The sequence below is a fragment of the Theileria annulata genome, chromosome 1 (genome assembly GCF_000003225.4).
Source record: "Theileria annulata chromosome 1, complete sequence, *** SEQUENCING IN PROGRESS ***".
In the NCBI taxonomy this organism is placed as follows: domain Eukaryota; phylum Apicomplexa; class Aconoidasida; order Piroplasmida; family Theileriidae; genus Theileria; species Theileria annulata.
The window spans coordinates 1,839,434-1,866,826 of NC_011129.2; the positions used below are offsets into that span (position 1 = coordinate 1,839,434).

Below are 27,393 nucleotides of genomic sequence, written 5' to 3' on the forward strand. Positions count from 1 at the left end.
ATAAAACATCAGATTGTAGTGAGCGTATTCCTATACTTTACAACTCTGGGGAAATTGTTGAAAAATAAATATTTATTTTTAACCTAAATTATGTTTGTACCATTTTTATAAATTATTTATTTATGTTTCACTATTTTCATACCTAAAATACTGGTATTACTAGGGATTCCATTCCATTTCTATATTCTTAATTATATCGCTAATTTTCTTTAATCATGACCAAAGGTCAAGAATCTACAACTGTAAGCTATATTTTAATTTTTTATTATATTGTTTTCATTAATTTTTAGCCGGGTGCTCCTTTGAACCCAAAACCCTTTCTCACCAGTCTTGCTGGTAAAACCGTAGTCGTTAAGCTTAAATGGGGGATGGAATACAAAGGTTAGTCCACGATTTTTAATTTTTATTATAATTTTCCTACAGGAACCCTGAAATCCTTCGATAGCTATATGAATCTTCAGCTTTCTGACCCTGAGGAATGGGAGAACGGAGTTCTGAAGGGTAAACTTGGAAACGATATTCTAATTAGGTAAGCATCCAATTTTAACTATGTGTTATATTATAGGTGCAACAATATGCTTTATGTACGCGAATCTTCTGAAACTGCAACTGCTTAATTTACTACTCTAATATATTTTCCATAATTATAAAATATTACAGCCATAAAAGTTTAAATGATATTAGAAGCGGATTTCATTCTGTAAGTAGGAGTAACATTTCAATACGTCCGATAACACGAATCTTAGAGAGAGCTGCTGCCATGAATGTTTTCCCCAGTTTGAGTCATAGCTAAGGCTCATGTACAAATGATTATCCTTGCTTAGAAACATTGAAAACTTAACTTCATTAGTCAGATTTGCTTCCGCAGCGATTTCGCATTTTCTATAATCGATATATCAAGTAATAATTTTCATTACCTTTGGTTTAGATGAACGATTGGTGTAAATGTTAATTTATCCCTTTTTATTACCAGGCATGCTCTAGTGGACATTTTGTTGTTTTTGTCGAGTGCGACTTCCAACTTTGGAATTAAATCGATGCTCTTGCCACTTAACTTATAGACTTCCTCCAATCTCTGAACCAACTCCACGCTCTTCTCCCCTAAGGAATATTTATGGAAACCAATCATAAAAATAAAATAATTTTATGCAAAGTACTTGAGCGTAAGTTGAATGATGTTCCAACTAGTGAATTGCGATATCTAAGAATGAAATCCAGCCTTTTTAGAACATCGCTGGTGCTAACATCGACAGCTTTAATCTCACCATTGAGCCCTATTAATTCATATACTCAATTCAATCAGCAGTCTATACTAGTATTGAAATACCTTTAAGTGTGAGTTGTAGTGTTCTTGGTAAATCAATTACTACGTTAGAAGTACAAGTGGTTATATTATCGATTTTAGCCTTTAAACGTTATTAAACTATTGACTTACTGTATAGTTTACTGATAACTCGTTGAAATCAACATAGTTGTTCGTGTATTTAGGCTTAACGTTAGGGTCAAGTGTGTCTTCATTGGAGTACATAACCGGCTTGATGATATCGTCTGTCGACATCAAATTCAGGTTAAACACGTGATTTCCAAAATCAAACGTTTTCCTCACCTAAACCACAATTAATTTAGTATATATCTATTAAGATACGTTAAAGTTGTGAATTGTATGTTTATTCATTGTCAGTAAATTGTTCGATATATTCTTCAGGGTTTGAACACACCTGCTCATGGCGTTGTTTAATGAAGGAAGGCGGCATGTGTTTCCCTAAACACTCAGTTACAGACAATCTAATATTAATATTATGTAAAACTAAATCAATAAAACTCTTTATAATCATATCACATCAATTTATAAACTTAAAATGCTTACGGCTGTTTTCATTCCGGAAATTGCCTGAATAAACAAAAATAAAAAAATCGTTAAAATTCCCATTGCTAGATGGCAGTTAAATAATATGAGTTGGTATATAACAAGTTGAAATAAGTGTAAATTATAGACGAAATCTCTGGAATTAATATGGAAGAACGAGGAATCTCACAAATTCAACATTAAGATTCCTGGGTAATAAACATTATTAAAGTCTCAAACAAAAGGAAAATTAAAGAAACCCTAAGATACCATTATATTTTAAAACATTGAAGTGATAATTAGGGTTGTTAGTTGGATACACACGTTAATTTTTGAGAATTATTGTGGTGCTGTGTGTTGAAATTTACATATTTTCCCCAAAATGTTTACACACCAATTGTTAACTCATTATTATCCTTTGATCTCATATAACAACTGTTTATTTAAATCAATGTTGTTTAAATACAAAACAAATCTCTTTATCAAATAATAAAATATGTATACTCAAATTTAAAAAATTATATTACACTTCATAAATATCATTCTTCTGTTTTAGTGTTTGGTTTAAGTAATTCTAGACTTCCACTTAAATCTGAACTATATTCCAAATCTCCTGAGGACTCCAATTCTAAGGCTTTTCCTGTCATTTCAAGAATTAGCTTGTATGATTCATTTATTTCTTCCACCTTCTTTTGGTTTAGAACTATGTCCAGCTCGATTTTTTTCAATTTCTCTTCATCTATCTTCAGTTTGTTCATGAAATTGTGGAACTTTTTCTCGGTCTGGTTGGACACAAACACACAAAACGTTCCCTTATTATTTCCTCTAATCTCAGTTACATATATCATTAAGATACCTGGCTGTTCTTCCTGCTCTGTGTATATAACTTGAGAGTTTATTTGGGAAGTCGTAGCTCACTACCACATTGGTGTTTGAAAGGTCCATCCCTCTTGATGCCACATCTGAACACAACAAACAAACTCTATCTTCATCCCTAAACCACAATATTTATAATTATTTTAATACTTGTAGGTTTTAATTGCGTTGTTTCTTTGTTTTTGCGGCATTCTTCCTGTCAATTCAATAGCCTTAAATCCTCCACCACTACACGAAATTTATTAATACATGTTTAATACTGTTTGAGATTATATATTTGCATCAATCTTGTTATTTTATGGCATGTCTGTACTTTTGAGAAGAAGACCAGGACGTTACCAGTAACATCCTTGTACAGAAAAGCCATAAGTTTGAGAAACTCCAGTGAAACAGGCCTGTTTGAACAAACCACGTAACTCTGTTTTAGATTTTCCGGCAATTTATAAATACTTTCTTCTAAACAATTCCATTAGATATTACGGTAAATGTTGTATGTAGAAAAATTACTTAATCTTAGTAAAATTGGTCTGTTTAATTCAAGCAATTCGATATCGTGTGATTTAAGTGGCACTGTAGCTGAGACGACTAAAACAAATTATTAAAAGAATAAGTTACGTATTTTTTGTGGCACTCCTAGGCTCTGGTTTGGCTCCTTTGATTTAAGTCTGCTAACTAGGTCAACTACAACATCTACCCATTCATAAAAGGTCTGGTTTAACATTGTGTCAACTTCGTCAATCACAATCCACTTTAAATGCTCAAATGTGTCGTAAAACTCCCTCTCTAAAATAAACAATATGCTAAGTTAAGTGTATGTAATTATTGGATACGGAAATCAACAGAATATTCCACAAGCACTCCTGGAGTACAAATTGCGATATGTGGAGGGTCATTAACCAACATATCATGGCATTTTACGAAAGAACGGTCTCCATAAAACACTCTAGCCTATTCATCCATATATGATTATATATAACCTTTAAAGAAGGGCCTTTGAGATCATGTCCAGTAGTTTTGGAATCCGTAAACCATGAAAAAACTTCATAAATTTGTTTTACAAGTTCTCTACTCGGTACAATTATTAGACTCAATAATCGGTTCTCTACAAACAATCATGCCATAGTTTAATAAAATTTTGGAAAAGTAGTGGAAAAAATACCTTTGAGATTTAGGATATTGTAAATTAGTGGTAATGCGTAGCAGAGTGTTTTTCCTTGTCCTACAAGATTATACAAAAATCTTAGTTCAATACCTGTCGGAGCAGTTATGATAAAATCGCAGGATAAAACTGAATATTTGTCTCTGTAAGTGTTGTTTATCAATAAAGGGATGGATTTCTCCTGAACTAAGAAAATTATAACCAATTTAGTGGTTAATTACCTGGAAAAAACTGATTTATCTTCTTCTCCCTAATAACATTCATGAGATGAGGTTGAAAGTTCCAAGTCTTGAGGAGTTCGTTGGCAGAAACGCCGGAAGATTCATTGGTGTAGTTTGAGAACCTGTAAACCCACAAAGGGTTCAATTTCAAGTCCTCCAAAGCTGTAGCCATTCACAAATAACTTACAAGTTGAGAATATGGAGATATGATACACATTTGGATTTAATACCCCAAAATAAATAATAAATTAGTTGATATTATTATTTACAAAATTAGAGAAAAAAGAAGGAACGGGATAACAACAATTAAAAAATAATTCCATACTATTACATCACTATTCTTAAACTTGATTGCACAATACATAATTTTTTATTTATACATTTTATATTTACAATATACCTTCTATTTTATTTTGTATTTTAAATTATATAGTAAAATTTTATGTTATAAATCTTTCTATATTATGTAAAATATTTTTTACCTTTTCTAAAATTTTCATTTTTAACTATTTTAAACCATTAATAATATTTTTAATGATCATAGAAAAATTTTCTACCACAATTTATTAAAATTTCACCCAATTTATCATGGTTTTAAGTTGAGTTTGTTTAAATTTGATACAAATATTTTAAAAAATATTCTAGAATTTGACTATTTAAACATGTTTAACACTAGTTTGGTTTTATTTTTCAAATTAAAGTAGTTAAATCATAGCTCAAGCTTATCATGGACTCGAACAAGCCAAAACAAAGTCCCAATGTTCTTTTACCAATGCGTAATAAACAATCATCGCAAAATGAAGGCAACCAAGGAAATACGTCTGACGCACCTCCAATAGATACACATCACTTTTCAACAGCTACTTCACTAAATCCGAACTACACTAATTCTAATATTCCTAATGTACAGTCATATGGTCACCCATCACCGCCACCCAGGCTCTCAGAGGTCACTCACAACCCTCCGCAACCTACCAGGAACAAGTTATTAAACACACAACCTACAACATTTCAACAGACGGTTAATGAAACTAGTGATAATTTTCAGAGTAATGCTTTAACTAGTAATTTTATGACTGATCAAATGACTAAGAGTAATGTGCAGACTAATTCCGTAACATCTCCTGGTCTGAGGCGCCGCGAAGAATATGATAGTGAGTTTAGTTTTGAAAATATGGCATCGGACACGTCCTCGTCTATTTTAGGTGACATTCTGGGGAAGAATTACGTTGATACCGAACTGGAACGTCACTTGTTCACCTACACCCCGTTCACGCCGACCCGTATTAGCCAAAGCAGTGTACCACGCCCCCAACCCCTTTCCTACAACCGCGAGTCGGAGATGCTGTACGAGACAGGCAAGAACTTTGGACTCATTCCAACCTTCGGAAACCATAGGATAATGGACACAGGCTCAGCTAGTCCCATCTACGTCACGCCAACATTCACGAACCTGCCGATTTTCGGGAGCACCTTGTCCGACATGAGACTTCCATTTGGAGTTCTAGTTCAGCCATTCGCACAGAATCTGGACGAAGATGTGCCTGAACTTAACTTTTTGGCATTTATGGAAAAACGCTCAAGTGTAAAGAGAGATCTTATAAGGTGCAAAAACTGCCATGCATACTATAACTCGTTTATGCATACGAACTCGCGAACTAAGACGAGAGTTTGTAACCTTTGTTACACAGCATTTGAAATAACAGATGAGCAGATGGAAGCCCTTTATAGAATAAGCTCACAATACAGAGATGAATCACCACTTAAAAAAGGCACCTTAGACTTTATAGCACCATCTCACTACTATAATAAGGAGCCTGATCCTGGACCTATATCGAACCTTATTAATAAGGCTAGTAACATTGGAGTGTTTAAAACACAACAAACGAGACAAGAATCATTCATTTATGATACATATTCAGTTTCTCCAATACCAGTGGAAAGTGCACCTCAGCCAGATGCTTACACATCAGGTGTCCAAGATTCATATAACTTGAATGATAACGAATCGCCTAATTTTAGGGTCACTAATACTCCTGAAGAGACAACTCCCTCACAAAAGGAACAGAAAACCATACCAAAAGTGCCAACATACGCTTTCATCATCGAGACCACATCACAGGCGAATAAACTAAGTATTACCTACTTAAGCTATATATGCCTATACTACTATTAATATTTATACCAAGTATACAGAAATGTATTTTTTGTGTAGATTTGAGAGAATCGGTAATAAGATCAGTGATGAATGGAATAGATTTGATAACAGATGAGGAGTTCGATTTGTGTGTTTTCATATTTGACAGCGCATTTTATATGTTTCAGATGGGAGCTGGATCTGAATTTTCAGTTAACGTGGTGAGTGAGGTGGATGAGAATTTTAAGCCATGTACAATATCTGATGTATGTGTCAGGGTTACCAGAGAGACAGTGAACTGGGTTAAGAAGGAGTATTTGGAAAGGATCTTGGGAGTACAAACGCTTAGAATCGCACCAAATTCGTGCGGAAACTTTGCCCTAAACTGCGTCCTGAGAGTAATGAGCAGCGATAACCGCTACGGAACATTGTCGATTTTCTACATGACGCAGCCAGATATTGGACTCGGCACTGACCCTCAGACTTTTCCAAATTCTAATTTCACACTGACTGACATACAAAGGTATTTCTATGACTCGCTTCTCAGAATGTGCTACTCAGCTGGGATATGTGTTGACGTTTACCTGTGTCCGCCTGAGACTAGGATACCCGGTGACATTCCACTTCAGTACATATCACAGCAGACGGGAGGAAACTGCACATACATGCCCAGGTTCTCGAGCGAGTTCGACTACTCTAACATATACGCAAACATTGTAAGGTTGTTCACAGTGCCGGCAGCTTACAAGTGCGAGCTTAAGCTGCGGTGTTCGAAGCATATTAAGGTAACTGAGCTTTTGTGCGGGTTCAATAACTCACGTGCAGTTTCTAACCTCTCAACTATGATAGTCCCAAGGATTGGACCTGACTTGTCAATAGGGTTTATACTATCCTTGAACCACATGGTTGACAACAGGACAAGCCTATACATCCAATGTGCATGTTTGTACACAAATACGAGGGGAGTCCAGATGGTCAGAGTACACACCCACTGCATCAAAGTGATTTCTAGTGTAAACGAGGTTTTCAAGAATGCAAACCCCGAAGCTATCATGAACTTAATGTCAAGAAAACTTGCGCATGGATATATAAAATCAGGGAAATATAACAGAGAAGAACACATTAAGACATTGGTTGAAGCTCTTACCTCCTATAGACAAATTTGTGCACCGTCAACACCAAAAAATCAACTCATTCTCCCAGATAACCTCAAGTTCATACCAGCACATCTTAACTCGTTCTTGAAATATAATGTTAAGGCCGATATTGGAATAGAATGTGCGTTTGAGTTTGTGATCAAGTTGTTGAGGACACTAAACGCCTCGCCGCAAATGACTTTTTTCACGTACACTAGAACATATTGTCTGCACAGAAGCATTAATGAGAGGGGAGACGTAGTACCTGAGGGAGGTTTTAAGTTCAGTCTCTCGGCAGTTCCAAGCTCAGGATCATTCATTTACAGTGACGGCATCTACCTGATGGACGATGGCTACAGACTCTTACTCTTCGTTGGACCACACGTTAAGGAAAAAGTTCTGAAGGAGTTGTTTGGACCAGACTACGAACGCCCACATGGAAACGTAAACTCAACTCAACTCATAGATACCAATACCGCAACCAACCTCATGGGTCTGGTTGAGCACGTGAGATCACAACACAAGGGGTGCCCTTACGCGCCTCTCAAAATCATCCCATACACTGCAAAGAACAGCAAGATTATAAAAACATTACTGCTCGAGGATGAACTCGGAGAAGAACCTTCGTATATCACATTTCTAGTGTCCATACATAAATCTATACTAGAATCTGTGGACAGACTCTATTAATTTTATACAATTTGATATCTGTGAGTTATTTAATAAATCAAGCTTTAAATTTTAATTATTTATTTTATATTTTGAATGTGTAGATGGTTTGTAAATCAAAATATTAATACACACTGTCCCACATTAACAAAATTTGTAAATTTAGTTGATTTTTTAAAAAATTTAATCAAACTTAAAAAAGTTGATTATTCTAAATTATTAGTAAAATCAGTTGTAATTTTAGTTTTGAGGAGGATGGAATTTTTAGTCTGTACAAGTTAATATCTGGTGAAATAAAATGCTAACTAAAGGTTTGATCGCAAGGGCATTGCGAAACGCCTGTTCCAGAAGCGCAGAATTGTGTTTCATGGAATGTGGACGAAGGGTTTACAAAGCTATACCCACTCCCTCAGACTACGAACCAATAGGTTCCACAAATTTACATTATTTTTACATTATTTATTTATACACTATATAAATTGTTTAGCTACTTTCTGTTATTACACTGGGATACACAACCACAGAGAGTTTAATCTCCTCATTAATATAACTGACATTGATGCCGACTTTGTAAAGAAGCATTCAGTTATTGAGTTTGAGGTTGGAGATACTAAAGTGACTGCAGGAGGTAACACTAAATAATGTTTAATATGTTTAGCGATTCCGTTATCCCGGGATAGGATCTTGTCGAATTTGCAGTGTAGAGCCCTGGTTAAGATTAGGATGTGCGACAATGAGCTTCGCCTCAAAGTTTACAGGAAAAGCTTGGTTGGAAACACTTGTGTAGCTGACATTGCCCTTAACATTGACCGGGATATTATAGAGGCTAAATTCCCCAAGGATAAATGGTAAAGTTTTAATTATGTATATTCCATATTAGGTACTCACTGAATGACGATCCTTATAAAAAGGAACGAATAAAACTTTCATTTTACAAAGGTTACAAAAAAAATATTTCACAATATTTATTATTATGTATTCATTTATAATCTAAGGTATATAAGATTCTAATGTCGGTTTAGTATCAGATGGGCTTAATGTTATTGACAATATAGTGTTGCAGCAGGCTTATATGTGCATAAATGACTACAATGAGTCAGACATTGAAGTTAAAATTAACGTATATTTAAAATCACTAAGTATGAGTTTAGGCAACAAACCCCCAAATAATGCTACTGGCTGAGAAGTTGGCGTTATTATCATACGCATTGGAGGGACATTTAATCGCAAAGGAAGATTATGTATCACAAATGCGTTACTATAAAACTTACCTGAAAGACGGTAATTCAAGAAATTCTTATATAATTTTTTATAGGAAAGTGGTATTGGAGTTATTGGAGCTGTAAACCTGAATGCAGAGCTAAAAGAAATCCCCAAGGTTCAATATACATACTAAGCATAAGCACGATACTCAAACACCCTACCGATTACTCATCATTTTACGTCAAATATCACACCAAGGACGGACCTCGTGATATAATCTTCAAAACTGTTGAAAGAAGTAGAGATATATGGACTGATTCCATCTACCTTTTCATTCAAAACGTATTTTTTAGTATTCATTTCCTGTTATAATACACTTTAATAATTTTTAGATGAGGGAGTATCTTGACCAGTTTGACGATTTAAAATCACTAGAAAATTTTGTAGATTAATTTTTAACTATTTTATGTATTATTTGTAGTGTTTGAATTTATAAGGAATTCTTTAGTTTATTTGAATTTTAATTATTTGAATTTTAGTAATTTTAATTTGTAAAGTATACTTTTATTAAATTTTTATGAAAATTTAAAAATATATGGTTAAGGAAAAAAAGTCTGTTACATTCCAGTTAGTTTCCGCATCAAATGCGGATAACAGATCAGATAAACTGCCATGGCAGAGAACATTAGTTCTAAAAGAGAGCCAAAATGATATTTGGAAGGTATTTTATAAAGATTCTTAATAAATTGATAGAACCGTAACCCATCCCAGGTTCCAAAGGATCTTCTGAAGAATTTAGACCCTCATGATTTCGGAATCCATGATAATTTAAATAAAACACAAAAGGTAAAGTTGTTTCTAATTTTATTTAAAAACATTTGTTATCTTCCACTGACATTTGGATGTTTTAGCAACTTTTAATAAAGAACATTTACGGAAATCTTGATACATTTAAAAAGTTCGATAAACCGACCAAAAAACAGACTAAACAAGTTTGTTGTTAAATAATTACTCAACATAAAATTATAATATGACTATATTATGGCTTAGAAAGTACCTGAGGATGACCTCGAAGGCGACTGTTACTTTCCCAAAGACGGGTATGATTATGAACAACACCTTGCAACTATTAACCCGAAGTATTTTATTCCAGCACCAAAACATACTAACGGTATCTATTTTAACCATAAAAATGTTTAGATGATCCATATGTTGAAATCTCAGCCGATTTCCCAGATTTAAACGATAGTGTAGAAGGGAAACTCGATCCAGAAGGTATATTTACACTACTGCTCTAGTTAACTGAATTATTTAATTGCGTAGTGGGTGAAGTTCTTGAGGCATTGGAAAGTGATAATGAACTTGAAGCAATCGACGACGATTTCGTATCACAAGCAATTGGCTGTGAAGAAGATCTAGATGAAGATGATTTACTCTGGGGAAATTATACTCCAATGATACCTACATCAATCCTAGATAATATTAACAACCATGATATAATAGAGGATAACGAAGAAATTTCTGATGATATGATTGAAAATCCATTGGAAAGAGGATATTTGAAGGATTTAAACCACTACAACGCCTTAGATAAGGACAAAATGACAATTCTTGACCCTATAAGTATTTACTTTTTTGAATTTAAATATATTTAGTCCCAAAGGATAAAATATACGAAATTCTGGAGAATGATGAACACTTTAATGAGATATCTAGTGAATCTGATTTCGACGATGAATATGAATATGAATCCTCTGAATCTGACCACTGGTATAATGATTCTATTTATATTATTATGTAACGATGATATTAGGGATGTTGAGACTGTTTTGACAACATACTCAAACTCTACAAATCACCCAAAGATGATACTCTCAAGGAAAATTAAGGTTCCCAATCCAACTCCATTAAAGGATAATAGGTATATTAATGTTTTAATTCACCAATTTTTAGCACAAATAAGAAGTTGGATATCGATACAATACAGCTCCCAGAAGTATTTTTACAACAGTTATTCAACACTATTGGTATATAATATTGATAATAGGTTAATACAACTAGAGTAAAAGGGGAAAGTTTAGAAGAGAAGCGTGAGAGAAAGTTAGCAGTAAAGAGAACAAAAGCACTCATACAAGAAGTTAAAAGAAACAATAAACAAATCCTAAAAGTATTTCTATACCTATTAATTGTTATAGTAGTACAAAACCATTCCAACCATTAATAAATTTTTGTAGGAAGTTAGAAGGAAGAATGCAGTAACAAATTCTAAAGGATGTTATGATATTACAAATGGAGTTAAATACCTTAAATTATAATTTTTTAACCTAATAACACTATATGTGTGATCAGTGGTGTTAAATAATCTAATAATATTTATAAATTTGCCTGTATTATGCAATGTTCATATCAAAATTTTTATTAGCAAGGTCACTTAGGTCTTCATTTCATGAGGGAACTGTGAATCCATTTTCAAAAGTCCAATGGTAGGTTATAATTCCAGTTTTTACACAGATTCTTCAATAACACTAATTTAAATCTATTAATTCACTTGTATAACTAGTTCATTTATTTTTAATTGTTTGATTAATATTTTAAGGGTTTCTCGACCTTTTCTGAAAAAGAATCTTCCGACTGTGTCACCCCTGGCAACACCTCACCAAAGCTTAGGGGCAATCACACACATGGACACAACAGCAGGGAATTGGCACATCATTGACGCCGCAAATAAAGTATAAGACCAGTCATTTACAGTAGTTAATAATATTTTATATAGATAAGTTTATTTTATATAGTTAAGTAATTTGGAACATAGACTGTTGGAAGTATCGCATCTCATGTATCGGTAATACTGCAAGGGAAACACCTTCCCACTTATCAGCCAAATAAAGTCACAGGGGATAACGTTATCATAGTGAACGCAATAAACGTTGTAATGAACGGGCATTCCTGGGATACTAAAGTGTACAAATTTGACAGAAAAGGTATTTTTGAGGCTAATAATTATGTTTAATGTGATATAGCACACCCAAAGGGTCCCAAAATAATAACCGCAAAGACCATTATGGCAAATAACCCCGGAATGATAGTATGAAATAACTAGTTAAATACATTGATTTTCTATATGTAAACAATGCTTTAATAATCTATATAGTTAAATTTGGCTATCAAGAGGATGTTGCCAAGGAATAAACTAAGACCATTTTGGTACAGGTATTGTCATTTCATATTATATATACTACACATTAGAAAATTGTATTCACTTTATTTTAGGAGGTTATTTATATATGGAGGTGCAATACACCCTCATTGGGGAATACCTCAAGTAGTGGTATCAGCACCTTCCCATACGAAACACCTTTCCAGCCAAGTTGGTAATATTCAACCCAATGAGATGAATGGTGGACCGTTAACCACTAAAGTTGGAGGTCCTGATACTTCACTATCTACGGTCCAATCCTGTTACACATTGTATCCAGTTTGATCCTACACATTTCCTCCATAATTCATCGCATTAATTTTCGAAGTTGCTGGGCTTGTTTTTCACCAAATCCTAGTTTCAAATTTAAAAATTGGGGAATCATTGAATAATTCATTTAACTTTTACCATATATAATATTAAATAAATTTTATATTTTAATTTTGTTACATTAACATTTTTAATATTTATGTGTAATTTAGTTTAATTGTTAAGAATATGGATGATGAGCAGGATTCTACCTTTATAAACGTCAAAACAAACACATCTAAGCCTGAAAAGAAACACAAGAAGAATAAAAGTAACTTTTACACTATATTCATTAATTTGAAGTGATTTTATTGATTAACATGTTTTTAGGAGCTTTACATGTTGAAATATCGGAAAAGAATTTAGATAATACTACACACAAAAAAGTTTTAAAGGAAAATAAAATAACTAAAAAGGATAATAATAAGGATAATTTGAACTATGTTCGGTTATTAAAGGAGATTCCTCAGGTATCTGCTTATTATTCCATTAATTCATCACTTAGAGGATACCTTTCCTTGGAAAACCAAGAGATTATACAGTTTCAGTAGCACTTCCAGTTTCACTAATGGAAAATATACAAGTTAGTAGTACTCAAAATAAACTATAACATCGCCACATATATAATGATATATGTTTGTATAGTCGGATGAATTGAGAGCATATGTGATAGGCAACATTGCAAGGACACTTACAATTTATGGAGTCAATGAAGTTGTTCTATACAATGATACAGGTACAGTTACACACTATTACAATTGTTAGATGATAAGAGTTCAAAATGGATGGAATATTTTTCTCTAAATTTGAGGTATTTGGAAACACCTCAATACCTAAGAAAGTTTTTATTTCCCATGGATAACGGTATTTCTATACATTTACACATTTATATAAATTCATTTATTTAATTAATTGTATTTTAGCTTTAAAATACGCTGGGTTACAAAACCCTATTAATGCCCCTCACCATCTCCGTTCTACTGAGTGGCTCCCATACAGGTATCTTCTACCCACAGTGTATATTTTTTAGGGAGGGTGTTGTTAGACTAATAAGGAAAGATAGCAGTCATAAAACTTTGTATGCTGATTGTGGTGTATTTTCAAGTGTTAAGATCCACAATAAGGAGGATTTACAAGAGTTTTATGGGATTGATTACATGACAGACGAAGAGTACGATGTGTATCAAAGAGTCACTATTCGTCTAGACGATGAATCTATTGCTAAGTGTCGTAGAAACTTTAAACAGGGAAAATCTCTAAGTCAAAATGAGACAGGCCCACTTTCTGCAAATCTGGTACATCCTGAAGAACCTCTTAAAGTTGCAGGTAAACTTTCAACAAAATATATTCATTCACTAGTAGATGAGTTTAATACTGAGTTTAGGATTGTATTGGGGATATGTAGTTAGGGAGTGCAAAAGTGTGGCTGAGTCATTAAAAGGTTGTCCATTTAATGAATCTGGCAATTATGACCTTAAAATTGGTACCTGCGAACGTGGAGAATTATACTCTTTAAACACCAAACTTCCAAAATTCAAGTATTTTCTATTACACATACTTAAATATTTATGAATGCATATTGTTATTAGAAATATGTTAATACACTTTGGCCCAGTATTGGGTTTGGAGCATGTAATGGAAGAACCTGAAAATAAATTTGACAAATATTTCAACTTTTGTAATCAGCAGAAATCAAGAACCATAAGAACGGAGGAGGCTCTTCTAATTGTACTATCAATTTTGTCATTCACCAACAAACTTTAATATCCAATCTAATATACTTAATATATTATACATGACTAATATATGTAGATATATATTTGATGGTATAGGACTAAATTTATTTGGTTACAAAGTATTAAACAAAGTCCCATTTGTTTAATACCAAACGATTTATTAAAACTTAATTAAATTAGGCAACAAGAAGAGCACCACCATGTGCAGCAAGACCATCCTTAGCACCAGCAGCAACGTGAGCAACATGATGAGCATGAGCAGCCAAAGCATGGACGAATGGATGAGCAGGAAGTCCAACAAGTTCAGGAAGTCCAGCGACTAATCCATGAACACCAACTACAAAGGCTGCCATACCAAGAACAACACCATCACCGGGAGCGGTACCAGCAGCAAATTTAAGGAATAAGTGGTGTGAACCTACAGCTGGGTGGAAAAGTTCCAAGTGGACAAACTTCTCAGAATCCTTGTTACCTACAAAGTGCAAGTCAAGAAGTACTTCACCAGCAGCAGCTTTCCATACAGCATGTGATCCACATACTAACTCATCAACCTTAGCATGTACTGGTCTAACCCATGTAAAGAAATGATCACCCTTCTTAAAGGTCTTGTGAAGGAATACAGTGGCTGGAAGAGTTCCAAGTGGGCATTTGCCAGCAGCAACAGATGTTTTAGTACCATCACCATGGTTTCCAAAAAGGACAAAGCCTAAGTCTTTGAGGTCTAATTTTGCGGCATGAAGACCAGATGCCAAAGCAAGTAAAGCTAATATAACGAACTTCATCTCTTAATAATCTAGTTGTCTTAAGTTGTTAGCTCTAGTAACAAAGTGATTATAGTAATAGAGTCTAGGTCATATTCCCTTAGAGATGGGGTACACCATATTTCCCCCACTGGCAATTATTAGAGCATATACATAATATTGTATTGAAAAGGAGCTAATCCAGTATTCTATGGATGTCTAGAATGGACAAATATCTGGACTCAATATATGAATATATAGTTAGCTATTCTATATATTAGATAGAATGTGTATGGTATCAGGTCTAAATCACCAGGTCTTAATTGAGCTAGTGTTAGTTGAACTGGAATAAAAACGAGTCAGTTTCAAAATTGATTTTAGAGCATATACTGGAGTGCGTTTTACCCTTATTTACCTGAGGTGTGTTGAGTAGTCTTGTCGTTTTACCAAAACTCCTATTTCAAGATCCTCAGCTCATTTTTAGTAATCAATTCTACATATTATACATAATTAATCAGATACCCTTGTATAACTTCAAAAATGACTCCGACCGGATGAGATCAAAGCCACCGAAATCGGAGGGCATTTATAATGTCACAAAATCCTTAATTTTATAAATTAACTACATTTTACCAATTAAAATATTAAAACACAAAATTATATACAAAAAATAGTACATTGAAAAAATAGATTATGAAGGGTTTCAAGATTGTTGTGTTATGTTTGCTTGATATTCTATAATCCCAGGAACGAACTCTGAATCTTCATCTCTTATCTTGGCAAATTTCATATCTTGTCTGTGTCCGTTAGAGTTTAGGTTAACTACAGCTGAGCCCTTTCCGAACTTGCTACGCTTTGCTGATTCCAGGTTCTCGTCAACACCCGGTACCTTGTACTCACCTTTGGATAATCCATTTATAGCCAGTGAATTCTTGTATGATACTTCCTTCAACTTTTGGATTTCCTTCCTCAGTTCCTCAATAACGTTCATTAACTCAACGGGGTTCAACTCAGCCTGATTATTCACTCCGTTCAAACTATTCTTTGGATTGTAATTTTTGGAGGGTTTGCTGGAAATAATCAAACTGTGTGACAGAGTTTTATCCGTTAACTCCACTACCAACACTAGTAGCCAATATGTAGCGGTGCCTATGAGTATAAACAGTAGAAGTAAGACAAGAATCCTGAACAATTTTCCATAGGCTCTAGTCTTATTTATTCCCAGTTTACTCCAAACCATACAGTTTTGAACTCTGCTTCCAGATTGTAACTGGTTTACACGGTGCATGTTGACCTGTTGTGTGAAGTCTGAATCCCTTAGAGTCGCTGAGTTATTTTCAGGGTCATAACTTCTTGGAGATAAGGTTGTTCGGTTACTGTTAAGTTCAACCGGCTCAACTGAGGTGTGAGTAGTATCCCCTGATTCAAAATTCACCCTGTCTGAAGAATAACTTCTGGTATTCATTTCAATAACCTGAGTCACCATTCTCCTATTTGTTACTCCCTCACTTCGGTCACCTAGCCTTACACTCCTTCCCTAATATTACCATTATCTTACACATTAACATAAATGTCATTAAGATACTGTTATGATAATATTATCGATTTAATTAAATAAAACATGTGCTAATTAAATAAAAATAATCATTAATGTTAATTAAAAATGGATAAAATTAGTTACATGTGCAATTTGATGAGTTTGGTTATTAATTCCAGACCTAGAGTTGTTTATACTCATTTAGAATAACATTTATCGATTTGGGATAAATGTGTAAATGTTTAAATTAGTTGAGTCCAGAATTACGTAATTTTCATTTATAATTCAGTTTTTCTAAAAAATTCTAGCTTTGTACCAGGTAAATGACTGACAGAAAACACAAAAAACACACATTTAATAATTCGAAGGTGAGTAACATTTTGGTTTCACTTACATTCCGACACTTGGCACTTACACATCAGCACCCTACAAGCTTTCAATAATTCGCATTACAAACCATAAACACCCAATTTCATAAACTTTACTCTCTTTTTATTGTTACTCTAATAATTTAAGGCATTAATATTAATAGAATGTAATGTTAGTAGAATAACAATATTACAAATCTAGACTAAGTCGTTAAAGTGAATCAAGATGATTCCTCCTCCTTTGTTGCCTTTTTCTTCTTAGGATTCACCGGAGCCTATAATAACAATCATTTTAATACCAATATAACAATAATATAATTATAATATGGTAATAATATAACAATAATATGGTAGTAATAAGATACTGAGAGTAGAGTCAGTAGTTCTTGATCTTTGACAGAGAGTTCTGAGTTACACTTTTCGAGTTGTTCGAATGGAAGTCCAGAAATTTTCTTGGTTCCAGTTGGAAGTAAGAGTACTGTGAACCTGAAATGAGCCACGACATCTCCTGGTTTAACTGAGGTTACAAAGTATGGCTTTAGGAGGTTGTGTCTGAGTGACTCCTGAAGGCCAACCTTGAGTGCCCTTTCGTCCTCGAAGGACTTGAGGTGGAAGGGGAACACAGGGAACTTGGAGTTGACTTGGGACATAAAGGACCTTCCCAGAGAGGTTTTGAGTGTATATCTGTTCTGGACGTCAGTTCTATACACAGTAGTGGGTAGTTCAGTAGTTTTAGGCTTATGGTCTCCTGTAGTTAACACTACGTTCAAAGAATATGCTTCCTTAGTCCCAAATGTTATGGGTTCAGTCTTATCCTCGAGCTTAGTGCTTCCTGAAAAGTACCTCACTCCTTCTATCACATGCCTCTTAAGTTCATGGCTGTAAAAACCGATAAGGGGAGTGCAGTTAAACTCAGAGGCTACTTTTTCTATAACCTTTGACACTTCATGGCTTGAAACACCGCTCTTAAGCTTCCGGAGTGCTGCCTCACAACACAACCATGCCGCCTTAAGAACATCTGCGCTCCTTCCCTTCACTGATTCGCCCACAAACATGGTATGCGACACCATTCCAACATAACCATCAATATGACACCCCAAAGTACTACAGCATTATTAAACCATTGTACAACCAATTAGGTTTTATATATCTATAAAATGAACTTACACTTTAACAACATCACCCTCCTTGACTGTTAGCGAGTCGTCCATTGGTGAAAAGTAGTCAATTAACTCATTAACTGAAACACAAGTGGGGAATGCCACGCCTTTATCAACCTGTTCAATATTAGTACACTATTTAACGTACCTTTCTACCGTTTTCCTTCTTATTGTACAACTTGTTGGTCTCCTCCAGCATCGTGGAATCTCCTATCTGGCACAAAGATTTCACAGACACTCCTAATCAATTATAAATGAAAGATTAGGCCAATGTATATAATATATAAGGTGTATATAACTGGGAGGGTAGTCAAACCTGGCTTAACGGCTGCTAGTACATTTTTTAAAGCAGTGTTAGCTACATTTGAGGCAGTGCGATATTTGGTGACAATGTCGGAGTTGGATAAATCATTTTCGTCCAAATGTGATTCGTGATTATTGTTAAGCTCGGCCTCAACTGATTCAGTCGACATCTTTAAATAAACAATTAAAACACTTCTTTATTTAAACAATTTACTGAATTTTGTGGAAATAAGTTAGATTCTAATGGAAATGGTTAGAATCAAACAAACAAATTGAATTTTTGTTAATTTAGAGTATGATCCGTGATAATAGTTTAAAAGTCAAAAAATCAGCCGGATACAGTAAAATTATCTGAATTAAATTTAATCTCTAGGTACATTAAATTTGATTAAAAAGTGGCTAAAACAGATCAATGATATTATAGATAAGAAGTCAGAATCCACACCCTACACCACACCAAGCGAAGATATGATAACACCTGTATTAACTGATTCTACCCAATTTCTATTCAATTTCGAATCATATATATATTTTAAATTCTTTAAAACATTTTTTACTTACTTATTTGATTAAAAATTTTTTCTTTAGTATTCTCGGTGTTTCGATATGGCCTTCCAATCTAATTTACACATTTTCTGACTAAAATTTGTACACATACTATTTACCTGAGACATCTTCTACTGTTTAACACAATAGTTTATTTATAATAACATTATATATAACACAGAATATAAAGATCCCAATAATCCAAGAATAAGATAACAAAGTAGTATCTATTATTAATAAATTAAACAGGAGGTAAGAACTATTCTCATTAAAATTTATGCATTATGTGCATCAAATCTTAATGGATACACTATCCATTAGATATGATGATGCCATTATGGTATATTGAGTGAGAAGTTGACGATATCTTGGGTATTATTGACAGTTTATGAAAACATGCTCAGCATTTCTTATATCAGTGAGTTTGTTGCCGCCTGCAAATGAAACTGAGGATTGCAAGTCCTCCTCGATTTCCCTGAGTCTATCGAAGAGTGAAATTTCGCAAGGAACGAAAATCTCCGTGCCCTCAATTCTGTGGTTTACCTTCTTAGCAACTAAACTTGAACTGCCGTAGTAAGACTTGCATCTTACTCCGTCCCTAACGACGATTTCGCCAGGGCTTTCCAAGGTGCCTGAGAAAAGGAATCCGGACATTATCCAGTCGGCTCCCATGTTGATGGCCTTAGCAATGTCGCCTGAATTTGACGCACCTCCATCGCAGATAATTACAGCCTTAGTAGCCACTTTGGCACATCGAGCCACAGCAGAAAGTTGCCAACCCCTGGACCCGAACCCGGTCCTGGGAGAGGTTGTGCAAGCATGGCCAGGACCCAGGCCTACCTTAATGGCGTTCGCTCCCCAGCTTTCCATATCCCTAATACCCTCAGGGGTTGTAACGTTCCCGGCAATGATAAACGTTTTGTTGCCAAAACAAGAACGTATGTGGTCAATCATACCCTTAACCCTCTGGTTGTGGCCATGGGAAATGTCAATGGTGATAAAATCAGGGACTTCATTGTTTTCCTTCAGTTCGGTAACCACGTCGTAAGACTCCTCCTTAACACCAACAGAAATTGAGACAAAGAGACCCAAACTTCGCATTTTACGTGAGAATTCCAAATTGTTAGTCCCATACCTGTGCATCACGTAGAAGTAATTCCTCTTCGCAAGTTCAACTGCTATTGTTTCGTTCATTATGGAGGGCATATTAGACGCCATTAATGGAATCTTGAAGGTAAAATTCCCCAGCTTGGCGGAAACGTCGCAATCTGCTCGAGTCATCACTATACATTCTCGAGGAAGTAACATGACATTGTCAAAATCATAAGTATCGTACATATTGTTATTTGCAAATGACAACTTATTCATTCAACTGTTTTTCCATCAACTATTGTTCCCCATATAACGAAATTAAATCAGGTCACGAAATTATCGGTTATATTTTCAACTTCCACTAACTTCACTAATTTATTGAATATATATATTAAAATTTGACTTTTGAAAGTCAACTTCTAAATTAGCTTCTAAAATGGTACAACATCATTTTACCAATATATACACTATGCATTCTATTATATACTATTATTTTTATATCTCATTAAATACAACATATTTAGTTCCTTATAGTACTATAACGTATTTATAATTAACCTGATATTGTTAGTTATTATAGTGTTGTGTACCTGAAATATTATTATTTTAAATGTTAATAAATCTGAGAAAAGTTGTTATTGATCGTTTTGCAATTAAAATTGGCAGGATTCCCCACCCTAATTGTAGGAATCCGGCGAGATCTTCCATACACACCTCCAATGTTAGATTCTACCAAGAAGTCAAGGAGAATGTTTCAGAAACTCCCAGTTCCACAGTGGATTCCACAAGTATTACAAACATATTGAGGAGTTTTATCGCCTCAAATTACGATACTAAAGTTTTAAGTCAAATATTCTCCCTTGAAAAATCTGATGAAAGCACACAAAAAACTGACAACCTTACTGATAATAAATACAATTTATCTAAAGAAAAAAAACTTGATATTGACTCATATTTGACAATTTTAAAGGTTCCTAATTTATTAACGATAATTTTTTAGCTGTGCGATAAGCTTAGCATATCTGAGTTGGACTTGATTTCACCCCTCTCAGTTAATTTGAACAAATTACTCTGTAAATTACTCGAAAACTCAACTGAAACCGAGTTGTTACAACATAAGATAAAAGTTCTTGGTATTTTTATTCTCTAATATTTATTTATAGAGATTTGTAAAATATATAATAAACTGAAGATTTTGTATGATCCGTTATTTCTCACGATTTCAAAACAATATTCAAAGCTCATAGAAAGTATTTTTATTATATGATAATAGTAGTTTATATTTTACAATAATATTATAAATATGCATGATTTTGATAGAATTTGGCTGGGATGATGTTGTCTTGTTACTTCTATCCTTTTCTATTCAGAGATATAACGAGCCTGAGATAGTTAAATCCATTCATAAAAGATTATTGGTAATATAAATATTTAATTTTGATTATATGTATTATTAGGAACAAGATTTGACTGAATTGGAGCCCAGCTCAGCAGTATCTTTATACTCAAGCCTGGCCAACCTGGAGTTTCTTTCCCCCGATGTAAAAAGAAAACTTGAGTCAAAGTTTGTTAAGAAAGGTGAAAAAATCCACAATTTCGATCCAAATTTAAATTTTGAAAGTTTAATCACAGTAGCTTACTCTAACCTATTACTTGAAACACCAACAGTTAACGATTTACAAATTGTTCTATCGGCACTATCCAGGTATGTTATCATGTAAACCTTTAAATTAAATGATTTATAGAATATCAAGACTGGGAAATTACGAAAACTTAAGCTTAAACTCCCTTAGGTACTTTTTTAGTTTCTGAAGTATTTGGAAAATTGATTTCAGGACCTTTACAGTGGTTTTATCTTACATCAAATGTTTACATAAAGATTTATACAATTCGCTTCCAGGTAGTTATTCAACCTACAATATCCTTTAGAAACTGATAAGGCAAAGTTAATGGAAATACTGTTAAAGTATAATGAGACTAAGAGGTTTAAGAGTTCAATATTCACAGACAAAGTAAATTAAATAAATAAAAATTGAGTTTTAGGTGTCAGAACACCTGAGGAGGATGAGAATAAGATGTGAAACTAATGTGTATAAAAACGGAGTTTTGCTGGATATTTTGGAGTCGGACCAGAACTTGGTCTGGCTGTGTAATTCATATCACAGGTTCTACGCGACAACTTTTAACATGACGGCGAACAGTAAACTGTTGACAAAACTGATAAAGGCGTTTGGATACAAGGTTTCAGTAATAAACTATTACCAATGGGGAAGAATGAAATGTAAAAGAACAAGATTTGCATTCCTTAGGATGGCAAGATATTACACACTAAAAGATAGAAGGTACTCAACTAACTATAAGACTATAGTAAATTAGACTATACGTATAATAACATAGAAATAATGGAAATATTATTATAATAGAGAATACGATGCCAAATATTCTGGATGGAGCCTTCCATATATTTGGTGGAACTACGGAGACAAGGATCGACTGCATATCTCTCATTATGATCATTTTAACCCTTGAAAAATACAAGATAAAATAACAGAACTGTTTTAATATTTTTTAAAGTTTATATAAAACAATATATGTTGTATAGATGGTTAATGCAGCGATGTATTTGGAGTGTTAGAATCCACCGAGTTTTAAAATTATTAATACTGCGGATTTTAAATTATATATATTTTAATATAATTATTTTAAATATTGGGGATATTTTGAACACTAATCCTTAATCTCAAAGCATTTTTAAATGGATTCAAAATTTGTCATTTCTGTAATATTATTTCATCGCTTACCAAAGAATTTTCATTTCTAACAATACCTTCTTAAAAAATACTTAAAATATGCATCCGATTTGTAACATAAACAATTGAATCTGTTTCAACAACCTCAGTGTAATTTTACAGTTTAACAAACTCTTAAAAATTCAATAAAACTATAATGGATTATCATCTGTTCGAAAAACCGAAGAAGCCATTATTTAAAAGAGCAAGTTATCACCTGTTTAACCTCTCAAAGAGGATAAAAAACAGAAGTTCACTTAACATCAATTTTAACGAGGATAATTTTGGCCCACTCAAGTCAAAATATGATACATACGGATTCGCACTGGACGACAATCAGTTTGCTTCAGGAATCGAAGCATACGAAAAAGAGTTTGAAGTGAAAAAGGAACGCAGACTTAAAAGGTATTGCAATATTAATTGATATAAATGTCTGTTTAGATGGGAAGCTGTACCAATAAATGATCAGTTTTATGATGTTACATCAGATGATTTTAAAATAATGGTTAGAAAGGGAATACCAGATCATTTAAGGTATTAATATTGAGTAAAATTATTGTTTTAGATCACTTTTGTGGAGGAAATTGTTAGGAGCAGATACTTTGGAAAACTCTAACCCAGGACTATATCAAAAGTTAAATTTTAAATAATAGATAATACAGTAATACTCTTTGGATTCAGAAATAATTATTGATATAGAATGGTGAACACATCACTCTCAAAGGAAATATCAGACCAGATAGATATGGACATTAACAGAACTTTCCCCCATCACAGAGACTACAAAGTCAACTCCTTTGGAACAATTATGTTGAGAAATGTTCTGTGTGCATTTGCCAACTATATGCCATCAATAAGTTATTGTCAGGTACTTTTAAGTATTTTAATTTCCGATATCAGAGCTTAAACTATTTAACTGCAACATTGCTGATATTTATGAATGAAGAAGAGGCCTTTTGGTCCCTAGTCCAAATTGTAAATAGTAGAATACACGAAAAAGGATTTGACCTTACAGGTATACTGACAGATATTACATATATAATATCCATAACTATTATCATTACATTTATGTAAATTGTTGTTTAGGATATTACAAAGATGGAATGCTGGATTTGAAGAGAGACGTGATGGTGTTGGAGTTTATACTAAAAAAGAGGATGAAAAGATTATATAATCACTTGAGGTAATTAAATTAACTATTGAAGGAGAATAACTTATAATAGGAGGAATAACATTGATCTAATGTGGATTTGCGCTGAGTGGTTTTTATGTTTATTCGCTATATCATTACCGGTAAGTGGGGGAGTACTGAATTATTTTCAGACCAACACAGTATTCAGAGTGTGGGATTCACTATTTCTCGAAGGAGACAAGGTTCTGTTTAGGGTAGCATTTTCATTGTTTAAGCTGAACGAGCAAAAGATACTCTCACTGGATTCAGATCGTGACCTGCTTCTATACTGCAAGAAAATGAGTAAAAGTGTATTGCAACACGACGAGTTTCTAAAGGTTGCCTTCTACCAACTATCATCCTTCAGCCGAAAGGAGATACACCAGTACAGATTAATAGCAGATCACCAACTTGAATCCTATTCACCTTCTGAATAATATATTATACAAATTACATGATACACTGCCAGTTGTATAATTAATACATGTATATATGATAAAGTATATTAGTTTTATAAATGCGATATCATGAGCGATATATGATCTTTACGGGAATCTTAAAATCCTTGTGATATCTTTGAATTTCACGTAAAAATGAATATCTCAACTGACTTTCAGACATGTTAACCCAATCATTAAAAGGAAGAGTTACCTTGGGAATTGAATCAAAGTTGCTCCTAGGTTTACTAATTGATTTAAAGTAAGGATGATTAAGAGCTTCGAAGACAGAGATTCGCTTTTCAGGATTAAAAGTCAGCATCTTTTTAAGTAAATCAATAGATTCTAAAGAAGCACCCTTGAACTTAGTCCTCAAGTCCTGGAAACCACGTTTGGCAAAAAATTTCACATATCGACGAACGTCAGCTTTCTGTATGCAGTTAATGTCCTCCTCAGATGGAGTGCCAAGCACATTAAAAATAAGGTTCAGCTGGTCATTTTCACGTGTGGTCCTTGGATTAGCATTCTTGTTGTCGGGTGAGAGTGGGAAGCAAGAACTTCCAGGAAACAGAGGAGATCTATCACAAGGATCACTAACGTTCACCTTCATCATATTCAAAAGTTCGGCAAAAATACAACCAACCGACCAAATGTCAACTGCAAAAGAGTAATTTTCCTGAAGTAGAATCAACTCTGGTGCCCTGTACCACCTTGTTACAACATGCCCAGTAAGCTGCCTCCTATAAACCTGCCTCATTGGACCTTTTGAAGTAGCTATGCTGGTGAAATGATTAACTGAAACGTTTCCAGATGCAGTGTCTGAACTAAATCTATCAGAAGAACCAAGACAATAGGCGTAATCAGGTAAAGATCTCGAAGTTGAATAGCTAGTGCTAATACTTTCAACGGGTCTGCTGGTATATGAAACATCAGCCTCCCTTCCAGAATAAGAGCCTGATTCCATGAACTCCTCGGGGAAGGTAGTTGTCCTAGCAAGTCCAAAATCACAGATTTTTACACTACAATCTCTGTTAATAAGACAATTAGCAGGTTTTAAGTCCCTGTGGTATATCCCAACAGAGTGAAGGTAATGAACTCCAGAGAGTAAGTTAAAAACCAGAAGCCTAATGTGGTTTTCATTCAAAAAGGCAGGTGACCTTACCAATTGCTTAATATCAGAAGCTGCGATTTCAAGAACTACGTACAAAACATCAAATGTCTCCAAATTATCAGGGACTAGTATATCCAAAATCTTAACTACATTAGGGTGGTCCAGCCTATTCAAAATTGCAATTTCCCTCAATATTCTCTTGCAATCAATCAGGTCATCAAACACCTTATGTATCCTCTTAATGGCCACGAACTTATTAAGTTGTGAGTCATAAGCTCTGCAAACATGACCATAGGACCCTGAGCCAACCATATCCACAAACTTATACCTTTCCCCAAGTTCCCACTTTATATCACTTTGGGGAGGCTTAATTGTCGGCCTTTCCTTTTTAAGAGTTGTAGACTTTAATGGTCTGTATTTTGCACCAGTTCCAGTGCTATAGTTCCCTTTTAAAGTAGCAGATGATTCTAAAACTTTGTCATTGCTACCACTATAATTATTGTTGAGGTTGGAACTGTAATTGGTGTTATAGTTCTGATTATAGTTAGTGTTAACACTATTATAGTTGGAATGGTTATTGGTGAAATTAGTTACATGTGATGAATTGTGGGCAGAAAGAGAATTTTCTGGTTGGTTGTAGTTGTTTAAATTGGGCTGTGGTTTACGTGCAGAAATTAGGCTTCTGTATTGTGTTGATGGAACATCAGTTTCAACTGAACTCATCCTACTTTGCAAAAGAGACTGCTTTGTCACATAGTTCTTAAACACAAAGTTGTCAGTTTCCAAATTCTTTGTTTTGGATTTTGAAACCAGACTAGAGTGTACTCTATCATGCGAATGGGTTTCCCTCGAGTCATGCCTATCAAAGTCATGAACTCCCTTCTTTATAACCTTATCCGATCTCATACTTTTATGTTGTTTATACTTCTATTTACTCAGTTAGTTGGACTATTTGAAGTTTCTATATTGGTTGTATATAGTGCTATTTTAATTAAATACAACGCTCAAATAATATATTTTCTACAATAAAACATTTATTATTTCAACCCTTTTAATCATTTCTAAAGAGTTTTAAGAGGCAAATTTAATTTACATTTCCATTAAAGATATCATACAGCTCAAATATAACCATTTGCTTACACATTTCAGCCAAAAATATTGTACAGTTTGAATATCAACAATGATAGCGTTTGGAGTAGAAAAACAAGTAGAATAGACAAAATATCAAATTGCTCAAACTCAAATCATCAATATTATATTCTTTCGAATTATTCAGGAAATTCGATGAAAATCTAGTTTACAAATTAATAAGGAGTTCAGTAATAGCAAATAATACTAAAGAATTTGGATTTAATTGGTTGCTTTGAAATTATGATATACACATTTAGAGCATGTAATCGATTCTATATAATATATGTTATATTCTACAAATGAAAATTTTCCGAATCGAAAACATTCGGATTCTTTATATAATAAATTAAAATGAGCTTGAAATGTGGTTGAATCAAATCGAAGTTGAGTTAAGGATTTCCGCATGCCACACTCGTTCATCCATGTGTCTACTGCAAAGAAGTGCTACTGCCTAGAACAATAAAATTTTAATTAACAATTCCTTCCATACCAACTGAACATGAAAAACTGAGGAAAATAT

The 27,393-nt window shown here is 33.8% G+C and overlaps 17 protein-coding genes across 17 annotated transcripts, besides 9 other annotated features; 10 read left to right on the top strand and 7 right to left on the bottom strand.

Annotated features, from left to right (window-relative positions):
* Positions 1 to 215: 215 nt before the first annotated feature.
* Positions 216 to 617, top strand: TA21000 (small nuclear ribonucleoprotein f, putative; the record flags this gene model as incomplete). The annotated part of the gene is made up of 4 exons (XM_949267.1): positions 216 to 242; positions 291 to 381; positions 424 to 529; positions 566 to 617. 4 exons carry the CDS (start codon positions 216 to 218, stop codon positions 615 to 617), a joined length of 276 nt encoding a protein of 91 aa, XP_954360.1.
* A 63-nt stretch (positions 618 to 680) lies between these two features.
* TA21005 (uncharacterized protein) lies at positions 681 to 2,274 on the bottom strand (the record flags this gene model as incomplete). Its single annotated transcript, XM_949268.1, has 9 exons — positions 681 to 882; positions 918 to 1,101; positions 1,158 to 1,274; positions 1,328 to 1,406; positions 1,436 to 1,606; positions 1,646 to 1,762; positions 1,868 to 2,003; positions 2,069 to 2,107; positions 2,237 to 2,274. The coding sequence occupies 9 exons, from the start codon at positions 2,272 to 2,274 to the stop codon at positions 681 to 683; spliced, it is 1,083 nt and encodes a 360-aa protein (XP_954361.1).
* Positions 1,883 to 1,951: a sequence feature (2 probable transmembrane helices predicted for tmhmm2embl_unknown_000000_1840114_1841707 by TMHMM2.0 at aa 10-32 and 44-66).
* Positions 1,985 to 2,003: a sequence feature (2 probable transmembrane helices predicted for tmhmm2embl_unknown_000000_1840114_1841707 by TMHMM2.0 at aa 10-32 and 44-66).
* Positions 2,069 to 2,107: a sequence feature (2 probable transmembrane helices predicted for tmhmm2embl_unknown_000000_1840114_1841707 by TMHMM2.0 at aa 10-32 and 44-66).
* Positions 2,200 to 2,274: a sequence feature (Signal anchor predicted for TA21005 by SignalP 2.0 HMM (Signal peptide probability 0.037, signal anchor probability 0.861) with cleavage site probability 0.017 between residues 25 and 26).
* Positions 2,237 to 2,247: a sequence feature (2 probable transmembrane helices predicted for tmhmm2embl_unknown_000000_1840114_1841707 by TMHMM2.0 at aa 10-32 and 44-66).
* A 111-nt stretch (positions 2,275 to 2,385) lies between the features above and the next one.
* On the bottom strand, positions 2,386 to 4,274 carry TA21010 (ATP-dependent RNA helicase, putative; the record flags this gene model as incomplete). The annotated part of the gene is made up of 11 exons (XM_949269.1): positions 2,386 to 2,671; positions 2,703 to 2,840; positions 2,873 to 2,950; positions 2,983 to 3,178; positions 3,230 to 3,307; positions 3,338 to 3,505; positions 3,553 to 3,670; positions 3,700 to 3,824; positions 3,882 to 3,941; positions 3,975 to 4,067; positions 4,103 to 4,274. 11 exons carry the CDS (start codon positions 4,272 to 4,274, stop codon positions 2,386 to 2,388), a joined length of 1,512 nt encoding a protein of 503 aa, XP_954362.1.
* A 555-nt stretch (positions 4,275 to 4,829) lies between these two features.
* TA21015 (protein transport protein sec24-like, putative) lies at positions 4,830 to 8,065 on the top strand (the record flags this gene model as incomplete). The annotated part of the gene is made up of 2 exons (XM_949270.1): positions 4,830 to 6,237; positions 6,318 to 8,065. The coding sequence occupies 2 exons, from the start codon at positions 4,830 to 4,832 to the stop codon at positions 8,063 to 8,065; spliced, it is 3,156 nt and encodes a 1,051-aa protein (XP_954363.1).
* A 277-nt stretch (positions 8,066 to 8,342) lies between these two features.
* TA21020 (uncharacterized protein) lies at positions 8,343 to 9,699 on the top strand (the record flags this gene model as incomplete). Its single annotated transcript, XM_949271.1, has 8 exons — positions 8,343 to 8,472; positions 8,532 to 8,672; positions 8,703 to 8,892; positions 8,925 to 8,983; positions 9,067 to 9,164; positions 9,196 to 9,325; positions 9,360 to 9,589; positions 9,640 to 9,699. 8 exons carry the CDS (start codon positions 8,343 to 8,345, stop codon positions 9,697 to 9,699), a joined length of 1,038 nt encoding a protein of 345 aa, XP_954364.1.
* A 143-nt stretch (positions 9,700 to 9,842) lies between these two features.
* Positions 9,843 to 11,562, top strand: TA21025 (uncharacterized protein; the record flags this gene model as incomplete). Its single annotated transcript, XM_949272.1, has 11 exons — positions 9,843 to 9,968; positions 10,001 to 10,093; positions 10,159 to 10,239; positions 10,298 to 10,418; positions 10,448 to 10,522; positions 10,571 to 10,870; positions 10,903 to 11,017; positions 11,061 to 11,168; positions 11,201 to 11,243; positions 11,295 to 11,414; positions 11,482 to 11,562. 11 exons carry the CDS (start codon positions 9,843 to 9,845, stop codon positions 11,560 to 11,562), a joined length of 1,263 nt encoding a protein of 420 aa, XP_954365.1.
* An 82-nt stretch (positions 11,563 to 11,644) lies between these two features.
* TA21030 (ribosomal protein l13, putative) lies at positions 11,645 to 12,835 on the top strand (the record flags this gene model as incomplete). The annotated part of the gene is made up of 7 exons (XM_949273.1): positions 11,645 to 11,730; positions 11,844 to 11,976; positions 12,060 to 12,228; positions 12,268 to 12,332; positions 12,399 to 12,457; positions 12,518 to 12,715; positions 12,772 to 12,835. The coding sequence occupies 7 exons, from the start codon at positions 11,645 to 11,647 to the stop codon at positions 12,833 to 12,835; spliced, it is 774 nt and encodes a 257-aa protein (XP_954366.1).
* A 106-nt stretch (positions 12,836 to 12,941) lies between these two features.
* Positions 12,942 to 13,660, top strand: TA21035 (uncharacterized protein; the record flags this gene model as incomplete). Its single annotated transcript, XM_949274.1, has 4 exons — positions 12,942 to 13,023; positions 13,083 to 13,299; positions 13,439 to 13,488; positions 13,518 to 13,660. The coding sequence occupies 4 exons, from the start codon at positions 12,942 to 12,944 to the stop codon at positions 13,658 to 13,660; spliced, it is 492 nt and encodes a 163-aa protein (XP_954367.1).
* Positions 13,661 to 13,708: 48 nt separating this feature from the next.
* Positions 13,709 to 13,753: a sequence feature (Signal peptide predicted for TA21040 by SignalP 2.0 HMM (Signal peptide probability 0.614, signal anchor probability 0.002) with cleavage site probability 0.277 between residues 15 and 16).
* On the top strand, positions 13,709 to 14,516 carry TA21040 (uncharacterized protein; the record flags this gene model as incomplete). The annotated part of the gene is made up of 3 exons (XM_949275.1): positions 13,709 to 14,078; positions 14,137 to 14,290; positions 14,342 to 14,516. The coding sequence occupies 3 exons, from the start codon at positions 13,709 to 13,711 to the stop codon at positions 14,514 to 14,516; spliced, it is 699 nt and encodes a 232-aa protein (XP_954368.1).
* Positions 14,517 to 14,664: 148 nt separating this feature from the next.
* Positions 14,665 to 15,270, bottom strand: TA21045 (uncharacterized protein; the record flags this gene model as incomplete). Its single annotated transcript, XM_949276.1, has 1 exon — positions 14,665 to 15,270. The coding sequence occupies one exon, from the start codon at positions 15,268 to 15,270 to the stop codon at positions 14,665 to 14,667; it is 606 nt and encodes a 201-aa protein (XP_954369.1).
* Positions 15,220 to 15,270: a sequence feature (Signal peptide predicted for TA21045 by SignalP 2.0 HMM (Signal peptide probability 1.000, signal anchor probability 0.000) with cleavage site probability 0.962 between residues 17 and 18).
* Positions 15,271 to 15,931: 661 nt separating this feature from the next.
* Positions 15,932 to 16,966, bottom strand: TA21050 (uncharacterized protein; the record flags this gene model as incomplete). The annotated part of the gene is made up of 2 exons (XM_949277.1): positions 15,932 to 16,765; positions 16,910 to 16,966. The coding sequence occupies 2 exons, from the start codon at positions 16,964 to 16,966 to the stop codon at positions 15,932 to 15,934; spliced, it is 891 nt and encodes a 296-aa protein (XP_954370.1).
* Positions 16,343 to 16,411: a sequence feature (1 probable transmembrane helix predicted for TA21050 by TMHMM2.0 at aa 138-160).
* A 388-nt stretch (positions 16,967 to 17,354) lies between the features above and the next one.
* Positions 17,355 to 18,766, bottom strand: TA21055 (proliferation-associated protein 2g4, putative; the record flags this gene model as incomplete). Its single annotated transcript, XM_949278.1, has 5 exons — positions 17,355 to 17,408; positions 17,442 to 18,237; positions 18,301 to 18,410; positions 18,442 to 18,533; positions 18,610 to 18,766. The coding sequence occupies 5 exons, from the start codon at positions 18,764 to 18,766 to the stop codon at positions 17,355 to 17,357; spliced, it is 1,209 nt and encodes a 402-aa protein (XP_954371.1).
* Positions 17,445 to 17,513: a sequence feature (1 probable transmembrane helix predicted for TA21055 by TMHMM2.0 at aa 362-384).
* Positions 18,767 to 18,839: 73 nt separating the features above from the next.
* On the top strand, positions 18,840 to 19,169 carry TA21060 (uncharacterized protein; the record flags this gene model as incomplete). The annotated part of the gene is made up of 3 exons (XM_949279.1): positions 18,840 to 18,848; positions 18,889 to 18,937; positions 18,970 to 19,169. The coding sequence occupies 3 exons, from the start codon at positions 18,840 to 18,842 to the stop codon at positions 19,167 to 19,169; spliced, it is 258 nt and encodes an 85-aa protein (XP_954372.1).
* A 348-nt stretch (positions 19,170 to 19,517) lies between these two features.
* TA21065 (gmp reductase, putative) lies at positions 19,518 to 20,510 on the bottom strand (the record flags this gene model as incomplete). The annotated part of the gene is made up of 1 exon (XM_949280.1): positions 19,518 to 20,510. The coding sequence occupies one exon, from the start codon at positions 20,508 to 20,510 to the stop codon at positions 19,518 to 19,520; it is 993 nt and encodes a 330-aa protein (XP_954373.1).
* A 334-nt stretch (positions 20,511 to 20,844) lies between these two features.
* Positions 20,845 to 22,782, top strand: TA21070 (uncharacterized protein; the record flags this gene model as incomplete). The annotated part of the gene is made up of 10 exons (XM_949281.1): positions 20,845 to 21,204; positions 21,235 to 21,367; positions 21,398 to 21,484; positions 21,555 to 21,652; positions 21,692 to 21,939; positions 21,980 to 22,027; positions 22,070 to 22,134; positions 22,164 to 22,246; positions 22,278 to 22,601; positions 22,660 to 22,782. 10 exons carry the CDS (start codon positions 20,845 to 20,847, stop codon positions 22,780 to 22,782), a joined length of 1,569 nt encoding a protein of 522 aa, XP_954374.1.
* A 398-nt stretch (positions 22,783 to 23,180) lies between these two features.
* Positions 23,181 to 24,631, top strand: TA21075 (uncharacterized protein; the record flags this gene model as incomplete). Its single annotated transcript, XM_949282.1, has 7 exons — positions 23,181 to 23,428; positions 23,465 to 23,557; positions 23,589 to 23,657; positions 23,723 to 23,891; positions 23,924 to 24,038; positions 24,110 to 24,206; positions 24,247 to 24,631. 7 exons carry the CDS (start codon positions 23,181 to 23,183, stop codon positions 24,629 to 24,631), a joined length of 1,176 nt encoding a protein of 391 aa, XP_954375.1.
* An 88-nt stretch (positions 24,632 to 24,719) lies between these two features.
* Positions 24,720 to 26,648, bottom strand: TA21080 (Map2 kinase, putative; the record flags this gene model as incomplete). The annotated part of the gene is made up of 1 exon (XM_949283.1): positions 24,720 to 26,648. The coding sequence occupies one exon, from the start codon at positions 26,646 to 26,648 to the stop codon at positions 24,720 to 24,722; it is 1,929 nt and encodes a 642-aa protein (XP_954376.1).
* Between the last annotated feature and the right edge of the window lie 745 nt (positions 26,649 to 27,393).